The sequence below is a fragment of the Xenopus laevis genome, chromosome 8S, assembly GCF_017654675.1.
Source record: "Xenopus laevis strain J_2021 chromosome 8S, Xenopus_laevis_v10.1, whole genome shotgun sequence".
Classification (NCBI taxonomy): domain Eukaryota; kingdom Metazoa; phylum Chordata; class Amphibia; order Anura; family Pipidae; genus Xenopus; species Xenopus laevis.
Window position 1 is genome coordinate 100840946 of NC_054386.1, and position 19914 is coordinate 100860859.

The window sequence follows — 19914 nt, forward strand, 5'->3', positions numbered from 1 at the left end:
CAAAACGGTTCCCCTGGTTACAGGTAATACTATTTGTAATTTCTAAGTGCTTTAATTTTAATTCTTCAATTTTTATTTTGTTAATTCACATTTGTTAAACAGATTTTTTGGTGATGTACAAATCATTATGTGTGCAACTGTTTTTACTTCCAAACTTTAGGTATGTAGATGCCCCCTGCTGATGGGTTGCTATGGGATACCAGATGTGGAGCAGACAGTTACCCTCAGGCATTTAAATAGAAGAAGATCCTTCACATTTGTTGTTGTACTTACAGAGCAGGATGAGCAGCCCCAGAAGAGACATGGTACCAGCAGCCGGTCCCACCAAGTAATGTCCTGTAATCTAAAGCTCCACATGTACAAACCCCACTTTCACTTCCCATTTTGCTGTTCTGTATTTTGCAAATTCTACTTTTTCTGCCAAAGACAAGAAGGCTTTTTGTTTGTATATTACTGCTAGGAGAAATCTCAGTTCAACCTACAAGCACTCAATGAACTGATGAAGTCCTCTCCTAACAGGATCTCCAAATCAGCGAGATATATGGTCAATATTCAGAGATATCAGTTAGTCAGGCCGATTTGTAGACCCCATACATGGGCCAATAATCTGCCAACTTGGTCTTAAGGAAATACGTTGGAATCTTTTATTGGCCTGTGTGTGTGGCCAGTTTTAAAATAGCAAAATCGCTGCCTTAAACATTTCAAAAGTAAAAGAAGTAACCTCCGCTGTATGCTGCAAATGCATGAAGTTTGTCAGGTAAAATGGGAGACCTAGAATTAATTGCTCTAAACATTATGATATAATTGGTATCACTGAGACCTGGTGGGATGAAACATGTGACTGGACTGAAATAGTTACACTCTTTTTAGGAGGGACAGAGGGATTAAATAGCGGGTGGAGGAGTGTGTTTGTATGTAAAGCCTGAATTGAGGGTGAGGGTGTAGAATCCTCTGGGTAGAGATTTTAACTGGGCAAAAGGTTACAAAGGAAATAATCATTGTTGTATGTTATAAACCACCTCGTATAAGTGACAAATATGAAGCTCAGCTACTCTTAGAATAGAAGCAGCTTCACAACTAGGTCAAGTTGTTACTATGGGTGACTTCAATTATCCAGACATTGACTGGGGTAATGGGGTTGTCAAGACAGAAAAAGCTAGTAGGTTTGTAAATATGCTGAATGACAACTTTTTATTCCAGCTCAATCAAGAACCTACTAGGAATAACTCTCTTTTGGACCTTGTAATAACTAACAATACTGAACTCATCTCTAACATTTGTGTGGGTGAGGGGAATTTAGGGAATAGTGATCATAACATGGTCTCCTTTGAGATTCTGTTGCAGAAGCAATTCTATAAGGGAGTAACTAAAACACTAAATTTCAGACGTGCAAACTGTGACAGTATAAGGGCATCTCTGCAACATATTAAGTGGGAAATGCTTTTCACAGGGTTAAACACAGAACAAAAATGGGAAGTCTTTATAATGCTGCTTAATAAATATACTTGTCAGTATATTCCACTTGTAAGCAAGGAACGTCGTTGCAAAGCAAAACCTTGTTGTTGTTGAGGTGGGTAAGAAAATACCTGCTTTTAAGACTTTCAAGTGAGCTGGGACAGCCAAAACATTTATAAGGTACAAGGAGACCAATAAATCATGCAAAAAGCAAGCTGAAATTAATAAAAAAAGAACATTGCAGCAAGCAGTAAAAAGAAATCGAAATTATTTTTCAAATATGCAAATAGTTAAAAAAGTAAAGCAGGAAGGGGTAGGACCCTTAATATCAGAGGGGGCTCCGCTGGTTGATGAGAACAAAAAAAAGCTGAGATTCTGAACTCGTATTTTTCTTCTGTCTACACAAATAAGGAACCAGATAATGAAGATTTTCTTACTAATAGTACTAATTCTAGTAATACAACTAATGATGCATGGTTCACACATGAGGAAATTCAAAAGAAACTCCAACACCTAGGACAGAAAGTGGAGTCTCATCTGGGCAATGTCTCCTTTCCTCAAAGAAGCATGTTACAAAGATTTGCTGATGAATTTGTAAAGAAAGGAGCCGATGTCTTTCCTCCTCATAGACCCTATATCTGTCCTATTGATTTAGTTCCTCTTAGAGGAAGAACATATCCGCTGTCCTTTTCTGGGACTCAAGCTATGATGAATGTATCATTGGTGTATGCTATAAACCAGTATGACGCCCAGCTACTCTTACAAATTCAAATTATTATTATTAATGACTTCAATTATCCAGACATTGACTGGGGTAATGGGGTTGCCAAAACAGAAAAAGCTAGTAGGTTTGTAAATATGCTGAATGACAACTTTTTATTCCAGCTCGTTTAAGAACCTACTAGGAATAACTCTCTTTTGGATCTTGTAATTACTAATAATACTGAACACATCTCTAACATTTATGTGGATGAGCATTTAGGGAATAGTGATCATAACATAGTCTCCTGAGATTCTGTTGCAGAGGCAACTCTATAAGGAAGTAACTAAAACAAAATTTCAGACATGCAACTTTGACAGTATTTCTGCAACATATTGGGAAATGCTTTTCACAGGCTTAAAAAACAGAACAAAAATAGGAAGTCTTTAAAATGCTGCATAACAAATATACGTCAGTATATTCCCCTTGCAAGCAAGGAATGTCATTGCAAAACAAAACATTTTTGGTTCAATAGAAGTGCTGGTGCTGAGGTGGGTAAGAAAAAACATGCTTTTAAGACTTTCAAGTGAGCTGGGAAAGCAGAAACATTTATAAGGTACAAAGAGGCCAATAAATCCTCAGGCAAGCTAAAATTGATATGGAAAAGGATATTGTAGTACGCAGTAAAAAGAACCCAAAATTATTTTTCAAAGATTCAAATAGTTAAAAAAGTGAAGCAGGAAGGGGTGGGACCCTTAATATCAGAGGGAGCTCTGCTGGTTGATGAGAACAAAAAAAAGCTGAGATTGTGAACTCGTATTTTTCGTCTGTCTACACAAATGAGGAACCAGTTAATGAAGATTTCCTTCTTAATAGTCCTAATTCCTGAAGGGGGGGTACTATAACCCTCCCAAAGTGTAGGCTATACCAGCTGTCTCTCAGGGGTTCCTGTAAACTGGTCATTAGAAATTGCACATTTGTTTGTCTTTTAGTTCCCTTAGAACAAATTGCCCTGTTAATAAATCAAGGCACAAGGGCAAAGAAAACAATTTTACACTACTGATTAACAATTATAAAAAAAATTGGAAACTATGGATTATTTTAATTAAAACTATTTGTAATGCCCATAATTAGGAAAGGTGTGTACACAGTAAATATATAAAAGTGTTAACAGGAATAAGTGAAGAGAATGTTTCTCAAGTGAGCAGAATGGTCACATCCTCACACAAGTGCTCACACGATTAAATCTGATTTTAAGAAAGGCAAAATTTGATGCAAGATTTACCAATTACTAATTCTGTAATAATTGTGGCAATGCCCATTCATTTAACAACTGCCCAACTTTTGGTAAACAGTGCAAGGTGTGTGGCAAATCTAATCACTTTGGCAAGCAGTGTTATAGTAAAAGCAAACTAAATACAGTGATGGACAGCAGAAGTGAGGAGAGTCAGGAGGAGATCTGTGTCAGTAAAAGGAATGGAAGTGAATAAAGATGGACTATAGACATTGATACAAATGGCTCCCTGATTAGTATAAATGGACACAGGGGCAGAAACAAACATTATCACAGACAAAATATGGAGAAACCTACAAATGAAAGCACAATTAAAGGGGACCTGTCACCCAAAAAAATTATTCCAAATAATATTTTATCACATTAAATAAACTTTAATTACACAGTATAAATTATTTGAATCTTGTTTCCATCAGTCTGGGAATTCATAATTATAGAAAACAGGCAGCAGCCATTTTGTGGACACTGTTTTTAAGGAAAGCCTTGCATCACCTCAGAATCTTGTTTGTGCACCAGAATGGGGGACCTGATGTCCATCCCCATGTCCTGGTTACACAATTAAATGGTGAAGAGAACTGGGGAATGTGGGGAGAGCAGTGACATCAAGAAAGTGCTGAATGGAAAGTGAAAGTAATTGGCATAGAGGAGGGGCAGACATATTTGATTGGCAGCTGAGATTTTTAAATGAGCTTACAACAGCTATGAATGCTTTAATAAAAAATAGAAATTTGATTTCATGTTTAATTTGAAAAGGACTTTTATTGTACAGATTTTTGTGTCTGGGTGACAGGTCCACTTTAAAAAGTAAAACATAAGTGCTTGAGGCAGACAGTGAGTCTGAAATCCCATCAGTAAGAAAATCCATTCTCACTCTTACTCAAGGGCAAGGCAAGCAAACATGAATTTGCAGTAGTCTCTGGTAATTACTCAGGTAATTACTGTCCCCTATTAGGTGCACAAACATGTGAGAAGTTGGGACTGGTAAACAAATTATTTGTTGTGGAAGAATCATCACAAAACAGGTCTTGGGAAACTGCCAGTTACATATGATATTTCATTAAAAACTGATGCAAAACCAGTTGTAGAAGCCAAAAGGCATGTGCCAGTGACACTGAGAGAAAGACTTAAACATGAATTGCAGCCCCTGACAGAGTTAGATGTAATTGAGCCTATCAGTGAACCTTCATCTTGGGAATATTCCTTAGTCATTGTAGAGAAAAAAACAGATCCCTGAGATTGTGTTTGGATCCCAAAGATGAAATGAAAACATAAGGAGAGAACATTTTCATATAACCACTCAAACCTGAGTGAAATGGCAAATGATTTACAATCCTAGATGCCTCAAATGGGTTTTAGCAGATTCCTCTCACTAAGAGAAGCAGAAAATTGTTTACCTTTAATACACCTTTTGGAAGGTATCAGTTCAAGCTTCTGCCTTTTGGATTAAGTTCAGCCCCAGAGATTATTCATAGAACAATGCAGCAACACTTGGAAGAGGTTGAAGGAGTTAAAGTCTACATAGATGATATTTAATTTGGGGGACCACAGAAGAAGAACATGACAAAATATTAAAGTGAGTCTTACAGATAGCAAAACAAGATGGACTTAAACTGAATTGTGCTAAATGTCAGTTTAGAAATCAGAAATCTTGGTGAAATAATTTCTCACAGAGGAATGAAACCAATTTATAGTTGAAACAGATCACAAGCCGCTACTTCACTTCCACTACATCACACAGAAAGAACTGTGGAAAGCTCCTCCATGGATTCAGTATTTGTTATTGAAATTGCAGAAATATGACTACAACATAGAATATACACCAGGCAGGTTCCTTCTAGTTGCAGATGCATTATCATGGACATGGAATGAGGACACTGTTGCATCAGACAGTGAAAAGGAATCAAGTGTGGAAATACATATTAATAGTGTTATGGCAAGGAAAGCAGTATCAGAAGAAATGTGGAAGAAATGTAAAACAAGCACTGCCTCTAATGATCATCTACAAGAAGTGATAACTGCATTACATTCAAACAATCCCAAAATATATCTTCCAAAATCATATCATCAATATTGTGATAAACTTGCTACGTGGGATGGAGTATTGCTCAAAGGGTCTCAAATTGTTGTGCCTTCATCTCTGCAAAAGGACATACTAATGATAACACATGAAGGGCATCTTGGAATTCAAAAATACAAAAGACTGGCAAAGAAATCCTTATTTTTGCACTCTATAAATGAGGATATTGCTCAAGTTATAACAAGCTGCAAAACTTGCAAAACCTTTGCTCCACCTTTGCACTTCCAAGGGAGCTCCTAATACAGAGAGAAATGCCATGTGGTCCCTGGGATACAAGTGGAGTTGATATATTCATGTTGAATGGAAAGGAGCATTTACACGGAATTACACGGAAATTGCCGATCTCTCAGTCAGCTTACTGAGGAGGTATTAGGAAAATTCGTACCTTTCCATGCATGGAGTGTAATTGTTGTAGTTCTATCATAAAAGGTCCTAATATAAATCGCTCAACATCATGCAAAACAACTTTTGTTATATATGTCCTGAAATGCCCTTGTGAGATGCTGTATGTGGGCAAAACTATCAGAACTGTGAATGTTAGGATCAAGGAACACAAAAGTAACATAGGAAATTTCAAAGCTGACAGTTACTCAGACACACCAGTGTCTAGACACTTTTATAGAGCTAAGCACAATGTATGTCGGCTTAAATGGAAAGTGCTAGAAACAGTACCTAAACCGACCAGAGGAGGGGACCATAACATTATACTATTGCCAAGGGAAGCAAGATGGATGGAAAGTACCCAGCCTAAGAGGCTAAATGAACAATATAATTTGTCATGCTTTTTATAATTGATGTATAGAATTAATGTTCCTTCTTTTGCCCTTAGGTATTATAATTAGTCAGCTAGCTGTACTGTCAAGGATCTCCTACAGAATCATGTATGGGTGAGTACATGATTATACATGATTATATAACAGGAATATATAATGTTAGTTATTAGTACTCAGTAGTACTGCAATATTGTTGCATAAAAATAAGTAAGATAGTGATTGGAATGAGTATATATTTGATGAGCAACATATTGCTTTTAATTTTTCACAACATAGTGTGGTAAGGTCACCACTAGGATACCTGGGAAAGTCCGGGATGGAGTTTATTTATGCCCCAGGTTCCTAACAGAGTGGTTAATCCAGCCCGGGGTTTTTGTGTTATCCTGAGGCATCTCAGGTGAATAATTAAAAAGGCAGCTCAAGCCAGAGTGGGAGAACTGCAGTCTAAGAAAGAAAGACACAGGGAAGCTGTCTGTGTGAGCAGAGAGAGATTTTTTGGAATCCCTACAAGGTTGGAACTTTGTTTGTACTCCCTTTTCATTTGGTTTGAGGAGACAGGCAGAAGGCCTACTCCTGGTTAGTTAGGAGAACTTACATGTATTAGTTAGAAGCCTATTAAGTGGCAAGGATTTTATTTTGAATAGTTTATGTTGTTTTGCTGCAAGTGAAAATAAACTGCCAGAAAGAAACAACCCTCTTATGAATTGTGATTGTGCCATGTGCTGCTTTACCCCCAGAAAGCTGATCCCAGCTACCTAAGTCCTTACATATGGTGGAGGGTGCTCTGGCACAAAATAAAGCAACAAAAGGCAGTATAATATTGCAGAGACTGTAAATTAAAGGGGCAGTTATCCCGTAAGAACTGTGCAGCATGGAGGAGATTGTGAAACAGTTAATGCTGGCTATGCCACCCAGCAACAAGCACAGCAGCAAGCGGAAGCCCGCCATAAGGAGCTTGTCCTATAGTTGCAGCAACAGACAATGGCTCAGCAACAGGCACAGCAACAGCAGATGGTGGCCATGTTTAAAAAGCTGGCAGAAGATGCAGAGGAAGACCAGCAGGTACTGACAGGATTGGTCCAACAGTTGGCACAGAGACCCCAGGAGTCACTTGCAGTAATACATAGCAATGGACCCAAAATCAATGTAAGCCGCTTCCTCCAAAAAATGACATCAGAGGATGATCCGGAGGCATATCTCTCTACATTTGAGTGGACCACCGAAAGAGAGGGTTGGTTTAAAGAGCAGTGGGCAGGTCTTTTGGCACCCCTGCTAACTGGTGATCTTGACTCTGTTATTGCCAAGGATTATGAGAAACTGAAAAAAGTGATTCTGGCCCACCTTGGCGTTACCCTGGCGCTTCGTGCCCAACGTGTATACAGCTGGGCTTATCACCCGGACAAGCCTCCACGCTCCCAGATGTTTGACCCGATCCACCTGGTGAAAAGCTCATCCCAGCTACCTAAGGCCTTACAATAGTAACAAAACAAGTGACTGGATAGGCTAATTTGCAGTGTCCATTTGTATCCACAGGTTCGGCTGATCCAAGCAGTTTCCTGATTTTAAATTAAACGTGTATATTGGATTTGTTATTGGGACATTTAATACATTTGTATGGAATAACGTGTTCACAAGGTGTTTAATGTTAATTTTCTATCTCAATAATGGTTTTAAATTGAATATGTTAAAATGTCACACCTGATGTTTATAAAAAATAATTGTATTGTTTTACAATGTACTTACACAATAAGAGATATGTGTTAAACTTGTGCCATGTCAGAATGGGTTTTCACTATGCACTGTATAAATTGCTTTGCTTCATGATGCACTGGATGCACTTTATGTGATACATTAAGGGGCAAATTCACTAAGATTCGTAGTTGCGCCAGGCGTAACTTCGCCGCACTTCGCCAGGGGTAGTTTCGCCAGTGCTCTGCAAATTCACTAAAATCCGAAGTTGCGCTCAGGGGTAGCGTAAGGTTGCGAAGTTGCGCTAGCGTTGATTCGCTAAGCGAAGCGAAGTTACGCTAGCGATGGTTAATTTGCATACGGCGCCAAATTCAAATTTCAATGGAGGAATACATATACGCACTACAAATGCCTAGAAAACCTTCAAAACATGTGCCCACTGTGCCCACTGTATAGTAAAGTTGCCATGAGTTAGGAAATGTAGGGGGGAAGGAGGGGAGCCCCAAAAATTTTTTCGATCTTTTTCAGCCTATCAGCCATAATGTAGAAAATAGCCAGCGTTTTTTGGGACTTAGAAAAAATGTGAACTTTTTTTGAAGCAATCCCTATCTACTCTATTGCGCTTCGCCTGGTCTGAGGTGGCGAAGGAAGTCTGGCGTAAAAGGTAGCGTTCAGTACACTGCGCGCGTTAGTGAATTTGCGTAGTTACGTCCGTTGTGAAAATTCGCCAGGCGTAAGGGTGCGAAGTAACACTAGCGAATTTACGCCAGCGTTCGTTAGTGAATTTGCGAAGTAATGAAAATGACCAACGCTAGCGGATTGACGCTAGCATTAGGCGCTTCGGCGCTTAGTGAATTTGCCCCAATGTGGTTGATTTTGAGAAACTGACCCATGAGACATGTGATAGGTCACATAAGGTTTTTTAGGTTTGTCGTTTGATTGTTCCTGCACACTTGACAAAGGGCGCTGCCCGAAACATGTTGTGTATCTCTAACCCCCAATAAAGAAGTTCTGCAGTCCAGTTGCTGCCTTGGATTTGTCCCACACCTCTATATTTCTACAGATTGACCTACTTGGGATATCAGACACAGAATACCCCATGGGAAAATCCGATAAATACATTTGGTGAGCTCCACTTGTAATCTAATTTGTATATTCATACAGGGTTTTTTCCCCACAGGTTGAATTCTCCTTTAAGGCAATGAAAAAAAACGTTGTAAATGCAAAATATGGCTGCATGTGTCTTGTAATTGTCATTCATTTAGCTTTCTTTGAATAGAGCTGTGTATTAAGGTCATTGTTTGTAACAATTACAAAGCCACAAATCCCTTTATTTTAAAGGTTAAAACAAGTTTATTTTTAGGTTCTAATTACAATATCAATAAATATTGGTAAAACAGGACAAGCTCTGAATATGTTGGGGGCCTCTAAACTGAATTTGCTGTGGGGCCCAGTTACATTATAATTAAATATTATTAATACATTACAAAAATCATTAAGACATCATCAATATAAATCGGAAAATTATACAAATGATGAGCCACTAAAGAAGTGTGTGTGTATGTATGTATATATATATATATTTATTTAGGCAAGACTCAATATAAATGCCTCGTGTGTCCTGAATAGAGAGTTGAGGTCTAGTACATAATAAGAGCAAATGATCAGAGTTATGGCATCAGTAAAAGTGTTGAGCTGAAGAATCACATGGTGTCAGCAGACAAGAGGCTGGGCGGGATGTCTGAAATAAAAAAAAAATCAATATGAAAAGATGTTTTTGGGAACAACCACAAACAGTCCTTTTATATCCCCCCAATCCTCCAACCTACCAAAGAGATGTCAGGGACGGTACAAAATGGGGAAGCAATCCATCCCTCTGCACATCTCAACCAGCATAAATAATCACAAATAAAAGAAAATAACAATCAAAAAGAGAGATTTAGTTAGCAAGATCATTTTTAAAGGGGTTGTCATTTAGCTTTTTATTCAGCAGTCTGGTTGCTAGGGTCCAAATTCCCCTAGTAACCATGCATTGATTTGAATAAGAGACTGGAATATGAATAGGAGAGACCTGAATAGAAAGAAGGAATATAAATGTATATAAATGCGTAGCTTTACAGAGCATTTGGTTTTCAGTGACCCCCCCCCCCAATTTGAAAGCTGGAAAAGAGTTACCAGAAGAAAGCAAGTAATTGAAAAAAGTGGAAATGAAGACCAACTGAAAAGTTGCATAGAATTAACCATTTTATAACATACAAAAAGTTGACTTAAAAGTGAACCAGCCCTCTATAGAAACCAATGATTATTGTAATACTGAGAAACATTGTTATTAAATATAATGATAGGCGAAAAATTTGCGAAACGGCGCCGGCGTCTCGTTTTTGATGCCGGCGCCCGTTTTTTTACGCCAGCGCCCGTTTTTGACGCCGTCCGTTTTTTCGATGCCGGCGAATTTTTGATGCGAATTTTCACGTGCGTTTCGCAAATTTATTCGGTGCTGGCGATATCGCGCAAATTCTCCGCGAATTTGCGCCTGGCGAATAAATTCGCCCATCACTAATTACATATATTAATGTATGGGGGTAAGGCTACAAAAAAAGGAAGAAGTTTGAACTCATACAAGTGAGAAGGTGAAAAGACAGAGACAGTGGGCTGTAATAGTGAGGAACTTAAATTCGTACCCAACTAATTCAAAGATTTGCAGGTCAGAGTCTCCGAGTAAGTGCAGGTTCAGAGTAAATAAAAGAATTTATTAAAATAAATCTTGAATTGTACGGACATTGTCTTAAATATGTACAATCAGAGTCCGAGCTGAAGCCTAATCACCAACGGCAACAAATGAGAAAGGAGCTTTTACCTGTCATCGGTTTAAAGGCAAACATATGATTGGTTGCTATGTGTTACTGAGCAAACTTTGCGCTTTTCATTACATATGGGGAATTACCATTTTGTCTAAGAACCTGAGCAACGCCTCAAAGAGTCAAAGTGTTATGCCGAAGTCGGACACGATTCTGACCATTAGAAAGAGTTGGTGCGTTTCGTGGAGAAGCCTCGGTGTCCCCGAAACTGGAGAAGATTTGTTTATTGAAAATCGGGTCTTTCATCCAGTCATCGATCTGTTTAAAAAGAAATACCCCAAGCGTAAGTTCTACTTAGAAGAAGAAGTTGCAGATAGTTATACTGTATAGACAGGCAAGAAACATCAAAAACCTATTTCACTTTAAAAAAAATTTTTGTATTTATCTTATGTCATTTCCATATCTTTCACTTTCCCCTGCTGCTCTATCTATACCCCTAGAAAATGAAGTACGTGGAAAAGTGTCATCTGATGTTTCAGGGTTTTTTTCAGTTCTACTCAAAGCAAAATAACTCATCTTCAAGGGGGTTGTTTACCTTTGAGATAACAGTTAGTATGATGAAGAGAGGGATATTCTGAGACAATTTGGATTTTATTTTAATTTTTTACTATTTGTGGTTTTTGAGTTATTTAGCTTTTTATTCCAGTTTGCAATTTCAGCCATCTGGTTGCTAGGATCCGAATTCCCCTAGCAACCATGCACTGATTTGAATAAGAGACTGGAATATGAATAGGAGAGACCTGAATAGAAAGATGAGGAATAAAAACATAAATAACAATACATTCGTAGCCTTACAGAGTATTTGATTTTTAGATGGGGTCAGTGACCCCCTATTTGAAAGCTGGAAAGAGTCAGACGCAAAGGGCAAATCATTTAAATACTATAAACAAGAAATAATGAAGACCAATTAAAAAGTTGCTTGTAATTAGCAATTCTATAACATACTAAGGGGCCGATTCACAAAGGGTCGTTAATTAACCCTCGATATTCGACTGGGAATTAAAATCCTTCGACTTCGAATATCGAAGTCGAAGGATTTTAGTGCAAATAGTGCGATCATACGATCGAAGGATTATTCCTTCAATCGAACGATTAAATCCTTCGAATCGAACGATTCAAAGGATTTAAATCCAACGATCGAAGGAATATCAAAAAAACATAGGAAAGCCTATGGGGACCTTCCCCATAGGCTAACATTGAGTTCGGTAGCTTTTAGATGGCGAACTAGGGGGTCGAAGATTTTTCTTAAAGAGACAGTACTTCGACTATCGAACGGTTGAATAGTCGAACGTTTTTTAGTTCGAATCCTTCGTTTCAAAGTCGTAGTCGAAGGTCGTAGTAGCCCATTCGATGGTCGAAGTAGCCCAAAAAACACTTCGAAATTCGAAGTTTTTGTACTTCGAATCCTTCACTCGAAGTTAGTGAATAGGCCTCTAAATGCTAACTTAAAGGTGAACCACCCCTTTAATGTTTCATTTTTTTGCCAACAGTATACAGCATAAATGAACAGCAGATTGTGCTGTGGTTTTTAATTAATATTAATTATATTAATATTAATATTAGCAGTAGGGATGCACCGAATCCACTATTTTGGATTCGGGCAAATCGCTAAATCCTTCATGAAAGAGTCTACCAAATACTGAATTGAATCTGAATTTACATATGCAAATTAGGGGTGGGAAAGGAAAAAGTGGGATAGAAATTTTTACTACCTTGCTTTGTGAAAAAATTCACATGATTTCCCTTGCTGCCCATAATTTGCATATGCAAATTAAGATTCATTTTTGGTTCGCCAGGCACAAGGATTCGGCCGAATCCGAATCCTGCTGAGAAAGGCCCAAACTAAATCCTTGATTCGGTGCATCCCTAATTAGCAGCATAAAAACTTTGTATACAGAACGTAGTTATAAGCATTATACCATACACTGTGCTTGTACCTGTTTAGAGAAAGCCACACCGTATCTCATAAGTGTAGAGAAGTGCTCACAGTTAAACTTAACAAGATTATAAGTCATATTTTGCCCAACATGTTGTTTCGCAAGTTTAACAATGTCTTCACTCCTACTGGGTCTATAGTATTTATCATAGCTGTTATTCACACGGTATACGCTTCCATTTGCCACAGATTCCACAGGTTCCTCAAGTATTTTTCCATCTGTAAAAAAAAAAAAAAATAACCTAATAAGTCATTTAAGTTATTTATATGGTTTAACCCTGAAATGGGAGGCACAACTTTACAGACTGCCTAGTAGATCCGTATTAAAGAAAGCCAAGAAGCTGATGTATGCATAGTATAACTTGTAATTAGGTATAGGACTGGCACAAGGGCCTTGAAATAATTAACCATTTATAAACCATGTAATCAAATGTGCCTTTATGCCGGAACTGGGAACTTTTTCCTTGGGAAAGCCCAAAGGATGACACATGTACCATTATATGCCCACGTGGCACATTTTTGGTGCTTTGGTTCTAACAGATGCTCATATCCCCACTGAATTTAGAACTAGAATTTCTTTTTGGCCATTTAGTGTATTTTAGAATACCAAAGTCAAGCATATTAGATATTATATTAGATATATATATAATAAGTGTTATATTTAATTGGGCAAAATTTGTGTACAGAAGAGCAGTGATACATGTGAAGTGGTTATGAAAATTATAAATTAATTTTGTTCCAACAGCGCCACCTGCTGGTCAGTTTCCCACCAGTCTGACCAGCAAGTAGTCAAGGAAGTTGTCAGGAGAAAGAAAGAGGCTGATGTTCTTCTGCTTAGGAATAAAATTAGAAACCTTTCTCACATCTTTCCTAAGCAGAAGAACATCAGCCTCTTTCTTTCTCCTGACAACTTCCTTGACTACTTGGTGGTCAGACTGGTGGGAAACGGACCAGCAGGTGGCGCTGTTGTAACACAATTCATTCATATTAACAGTACATATATCCCTTAATATCTTGGAATCTAAAAAAAAAAAAAAAAATAAGGAAGGTACATTGCACAAGTGCTTATAATAGCACCCTCATAGTTACATAGTTAAATTGGGTTGAAAAAAGACAAAGTCCATCAAGTTCAACCCCTCCAAATTAAAACCCAGCCCCATACACACACCCCTCCCTACTTTTAATTAAATTCTATATACCCATATCTATACTAACTATAGAGCTTAGTATCACAATAGCCTTTAATATTATGTCTGTCCAAAAAATCATCCAAGTCCCTCTTATAGTCATTAACTGAATCATCACCCGGCAGTGCATTCCCCAACCTCACTGTCCTCACTGTGATGAACCCCCTACTCTGTTCCTTTAAATGAAACTTCTTTTCCTCTAGTCTGAAGGGGAGGCCTCTGGTACGTGATTCTCTTTATGGGTAAAAAGGTCCCCTGCTATTTGTCTATAATGTCCTCTAATGTACTTGTAAAGTCTAATCATGTCCCCTCACAAGCGCCTTTTTTCCCCCAGAGAAAACAACCCCAACCTTGTCAGTCTCCCCTCATAATTTAACTCTTCCCTCCCTCTAACCAGTTTAGTTGCACTTAGTCTCTGCACTCTCTCCAGCTCATTTATATCCCTCTTAAGGACTGGAGTCCAAAACTGCCCCCATACTCCAGATGAGGCCTCACCAGGGACCTATAAAGAGACACAATTATGTTTTCATCCCTTGAGTTAATGCCGTTTTTTATACAAGAACTTTATTTGCTTTAGTAGCCACAGAATGACACTGCCCAGAATTAGACAACTTGTTATCTACAAAGACCCCAAGATCCTTCTCATTTAAGGAAACTCCCAACACACTGCCATTTAGTGTATAACTTGCATTTATATTATTTTTGCCAAAGTGCATAACCTGCATTTATCAACATTGAACCTCATTTTCCAGTTTGCTGCCCAGTTTTCCAGTTTAGACAAATCACTGTGCAAAGTGGCAGCATCCTGCATGGAACCTATAGTTCTGCACAATTTAGTCTCATCTGCACAAATAGAAACAGTACTTTCAATGGCCACCTCCAGGTCATTAATAAACAAGTTGAAAAGCAAGGGACCTAGTACAGAGCCCTGCGGTACTCCACTAACAACACTGGTCCAATTAGAAAATGTTCCATTTACCACCACTCTTTGTAGTCTATCTTTTAGCCAGTTCTCTATCCAGGTACAAATACTATGTTCCAGGCCAACATTCCTTCATTTAACCAGTAACCTTCTGTGTGGCACTGTATCAAATGATTTAGCAAAGTCTAAGTAAATCACATCCACTGCCATCCCAGAATCGAGGTCTCTACTTACATTCTCATAAAAAGAAATTAAGTTAGTCTGGCAAGATCTATTACACATAAAACCATGCTGGCACAAACTCATAGTATTATGATTTGCTATGAAGTCCAGTATCTTATCCTTTATTAACCCTTCGAAAAGCTTTCCTACCACTGACGTCAGACCAACTGGCCTATAGTTTTGAGGCTGAGAACGGGATCCATAATTTTACAGTTACATATTTTAAAGATTTAGTTATCCTTTAATAAATTCACTATTTACTAAATGATTGCGGTTCTTCAGTTTTGTCTAAAAAGTTATAGGGCATGTGCACCTCCACTAGTGTAGTGAGCAAAATGTGATTGGCGTGTTTGTCTTGAAGCTTTGCATCATGACAAAATCTTGTATATGTGCCAGAATTGGGGACCCGACGCCCATGTCCTGGCTGCACAATTAAATGTTGAGAAAGTTGAGAGGCAGTGACATTTAGGAAGTGCTGAATGGTAATTAAAGCAATTGCTTGCCCTGTCTGAGGCATAGATATATTATTGACAGCTGAGACAAGTTAGACAAGTTTTTACAGGTGTGTATCTTTTAATAACAAAAATATTTTACTATACAGCTTTTTATGTGTGGGTGACATCTTAAAGGGTCTTGAAGCATACAGGTAATAGTAAACAAACATACAACTATAAAAGCCCTGGTTTGGAACTTACATTACACACAAGAATAACAATATAGAGTTGCAGCCGCAGCACCCATATTACTTACCTATGTCTAAAATGATTGCCTTAGCCATCATTAGCCTTTTCTCTAATAATGAAAAGACAATTAAAAAAATTAGCAATGGACAAGTTATACGCTGTTAAAATATTTATATTTTTTTTACGCAGGACCAGCCCTCCCCCAATAGTATTATTCTCCCTTTTCCACCCACATAAAACAGAATGATGGATATATAAATCCATATTATGTGACCAGGTGCCGATACAGTACAGCAGTACTGGTAGCGACCTCTAAAGGGAGGATCGAGGTGGACCAAGAAAAGGAGAGGAAAAAAAAGACCGGTTTGGACACCTGTCATTTCAAAAATTTTAGTGGAGGTAGATTTATCAAAGGTTGAATAGTAAATTCAAATTCATATTTTCAAGTTTCAAACTTCACACATTCGAATTTTAATCCCCCTATTCGAATGTAAATTTGAATGTGAGATTTATCACCCCTCGACCATGGAAACAGTCCTAATTCAAATATTCACCACTTAAAACCTGTACAAGTCAATGGCAGAGGACCATTGAGCCATTTGGAGATGTTAATAGTCTTCCTGATGTTCAAGGGGTTTTTTTTTCGGAGGAAAAACTCTTCATACCGAATATGAAATTAATACGATTCAAATTTTCGGGTGGGAACCATTCGATTGAATATTAGACATTCACATTTTTTCTTAAATAACCTCCCAGTCAAATTGTGAGTATAATCAAATTTAAAAAAATTCACGTGAATTTGAAATTCGACTTTTGATAAATGGGCCTCCCCACTTAAGTTTTATATTGAAGTTGCAGTTCTACCTCTTAATCTACTTTTGCAAAGACCATGGGTGACTGTATACGTTTCAGCAGGATCGCCATCAGAAATCACAAGGCCCCATACGACAAAATTTCCTGGGCCCCCTGGGCTGCACCCACTGCAAGCCCCACCTACAGGTCTGCCCTCCCCACCTACAGGTCTGCCCCCCCCCACACACAGTAAAAAAACAAAAAAATATTGGTGGCTAGGGTTCCCACATGTTAATAAAAAATAAAAAGATATTGGTGGTCAGGGCCCCCCATAAAAAAAAACATTTGTGGCCAGGGCCCCCCATTAAAAAATATTGGTGGCTAGGACCTCACATGAGAAAAAAATTGGTGGCCAGCCCCCCCTCCACATTATAAGAAAATTGGTGGCCAGGGTCCCTTAAATGTCCATGCCTTCTCGAAGTCAGCAGCTCTCAGAAAGATGGGGGCCCGGCTAATCAAGTAAGTGTGGCCCCTTACCCTCGGGGCCCCCTACAACTCTCCCCCCTGTCCCCCCCTGATGGCTGCCCTGCGTTTCAGCCCAGAACAATGTTAACAGGAGAAGAATGTAGATGCACACAGTAATTTAAAATTAGAAGGCTGTTCGTATTAGGGTTCCCTGGATACTCCGTCCTGGCATCCAAAAATCATGTACATGTATCATAAGGGTTGGGAATCACACAGCAGGCAGAATAACTGCTAATAGGCTTTTATTTTGTGTCCACACAACATGTTTTGGGCTTCCCACTTGAGAAAGGCCCTTTGATGCCCGAAAAATGTCATGTGGACACAAAATAAAAGCCTATTAGCAGTTATTCTGCCTGCTGTGTGATTCCCAACCCTTATGATACGTTAACAGGAGAAGAGGTTGAGATGCTGAAGGGTCTAGTACTGAAAGATGCTAATATAAACAAGAACCCCTATAAGCTACTAGCAGTGTACAATGCCCAAAACAAGATGAACATATTCCCATAGGGAATCTGATCTAAATGTGTTGGCTGGTTTAATCAAAAAGTCTTCTGTTTTCCAAACACAACAGGAACAACTGTCTATAGCATCCCCTCCAGAAAAAGGGAGCACAGAAATAGTTCAGAACTGGTCTGTATCAATAAGGATAGATCTGTTTAGTATATTACACAAGGGTTAGGACTCTTTAAGATTCAAACCCTGGCCTGTGTGGTATTCAGCAAGTGTAGTATCCTGCTGTATGGGGTGCCGTTTGTCCCAAATACATTCTGTATACAAAACTATCCCTAATACACAGAATGAATGTCTCTCATGTTATATAAGTATTTGTGACCATACACAGAGAAAAAAAATACAAAAGACATTTCTATTAAAGAATGAAAACAAAATCTGGTTAGTGCACAAAAGGATGTCATTATATCACAAACTCCATTCTGTACAGTTTAACAAGCAATCTGTAGCACAAATGTATAACCTCCATGTAACAGACGCACTTATGTGCAAAGTTACTTACAGAATGAATTATGTAAAAACAAAGTTGGACATAATATATAATAGTGTAACTAACTAGTGCTTGTCAAGCTAGATTTGAATGACAAAATAGATATTTGTGACAGAAAGCAAGATTTTATAGTACAGGATTCATTCTTTCCACAAAATGACAGTTTTGTTCCACAAAACAGATAAAATAACCATTCTGTGAAGCAACACTGTCAGTCACATTCCTGAACCAATAAGAACAAAGCTTATTGCCATATACAAACAAGATGAGAAGTGGCCAGCTCTGCTCCACATGGCTAAGGCAAAGTATCTGGCCAGCTATAGAGGGCGCCCTCTAATGTCCCCTGTGCTGCATAGTAATAAACATGAACAAACCTTTCCTAAAAGAGCTGCTGTTAAACACTACAGGTTCATAAATGGAAGTTTTTGCAAATGGCTGAGAAATATAATGCTGCACTTATAATGATTGTAGAGAAAGAAAAGTATGCAAAACTTATATAAATATGATCATTTTAGGTGATATGGCTATTCTTATTGTAGTAACCTGCTTGTGTGGCCATTTTGGTTAAGGGCATTCCTGCTGTTTTGCCATTATCTTATGACTCACTCCTGTTCCTCTTCCTGTCTAAGTTGAGAGCAATAATGGGACAGGCCACAGCCACCTGCCATCTTCTATTAAATGTACCAGAAGTTACTGTGCTTGTCTGGCTGCTTTGCCTGACTCTCAGAGTCAGTTACAAGTTTTGTATATGATAGTTAGACTCCAATGTTTCCTGCTAGCTGTAATCTTGCACCAATTAGCTTGTAGTAGTCTCTTAATAATGTGCTTAGCTATAGTTCAACTACTACATAATAGCTTTAGCCAGAGACTTGGGACTAGGGTTGCCACCCGGCCAGTATTTTACCGGCCTAGCCGGTAAAATACCTGCCAAGGCCTGTATTACAAATTTACCGGCAATGTAGCTGCCGGTAAATTTGTAATAAGATTAAAAGGAGCCCTCGGCCTGGCACCAATTCAATGGAACTTACCTTTTGTTTTACTTCTTCTAGCGACTGTGACGTCCGTTGCGTGGCTCCACCCACTTTGACGTCACGGCCCGCCCCTTTGTGTCCCCACCGCCCAGCAGCCGGTAAAACATTTTAAAAAAGGTGGCGACCCTACTTGGGACTAATCATGTGCACACACATTGTGTTTAGTATGATGTGTAGGTTATATGAGCAGCCACTCCTGAGTACTGTGTGTAAACAAAAGGCTTCAGGACTTCAACTTCACCTCCTTTCGTGAATTCGGGTCTTATCGCGCTTCGGGACTTCAGCTTCATCTTTCCGGGACTTCCGCATTCTGTAATATGCGAAATGGCCGTGGCGCTCGTAAAGGGGACCCAGCTCTTTGAAAAATGCAGCACTTCTGGGCCCCCCTTCAGGCCCGGAACACTTGTCCCCCCTGCTGGCGGCCCTGGACATGCATGTGACATGGGCACAGTTGTGCTCTCTGCTCTAGTGTTGTGCCCCCCTCGACCCACTCTGATGTGAAAGGGTTAAGCACTGGGCAGATAAGGGGACGGCATCATTAGAGTCTTTTGTTATAAATATAAAGCATTGTATAGCTTGTTGCTTCTATATAAATAGATTATGATCCCCTAAAATTGCCCCTGCCTAAATGACCCCCTTTTGTTTACACACAGTACTCAGGAGTGGCTGCTCATATAACCTACACATCATACTATAGAGAATGTGAGTGCACATGATCAGTCCCAAGTCTCTGACTAAAGCTATTATGTAGTAGTTGAACCATACCTCTC

At 38.8% G+C, this 19914-nt stretch overlaps 2 protein-coding genes across 4 annotated transcripts in view; both read right to left on the minus strand.

Annotated features, from left to right (window-relative positions):
* fcrl5.S (Fc receptor-like 5 S homeolog) overlaps window positions 1–354 on the minus strand; it is a 52791-nt gene extending 52437 nt beyond the window's left edge. The window contains 1 exon segment of the mRNA XM_041574528.1: window positions 274–354. Coding sequence (XP_041430462.1) covers window positions 274–304 — 31 coding nt within the window. The 5' untranslated portion in view covers window positions 305–354.
* Window positions 355–9398: 9044 nt separating this feature from the next.
* The window catches only part of LOC108700612, a 47389-nt gene continuing 36873 nt past the window's right edge, over window positions 9399–19914 (minus strand). For all 3 annotated transcript variants that reach the window (XM_041574531.1, XM_041574529.1, XM_041574530.1), the window contains exons 13-16: window positions 15864–15905; window positions 12784–13001; window positions 10933–11104; window positions 9399–9729 (exon numbers count right to left, since the gene is read on the minus strand). In XM_041574531.1, coding sequence (XP_041430465.1) covers window positions 10961–11104; window positions 12784–13001; window positions 15864–15905 — 404 coding nt within the window. In that variant the 3' untranslated portion in view covers window positions 9399–9729; window positions 10933–10960. The remainder of the gene's footprint in view (window positions 9730–10932; window positions 11105–12783; window positions 13002–15863; window positions 15906–19914) is intronic.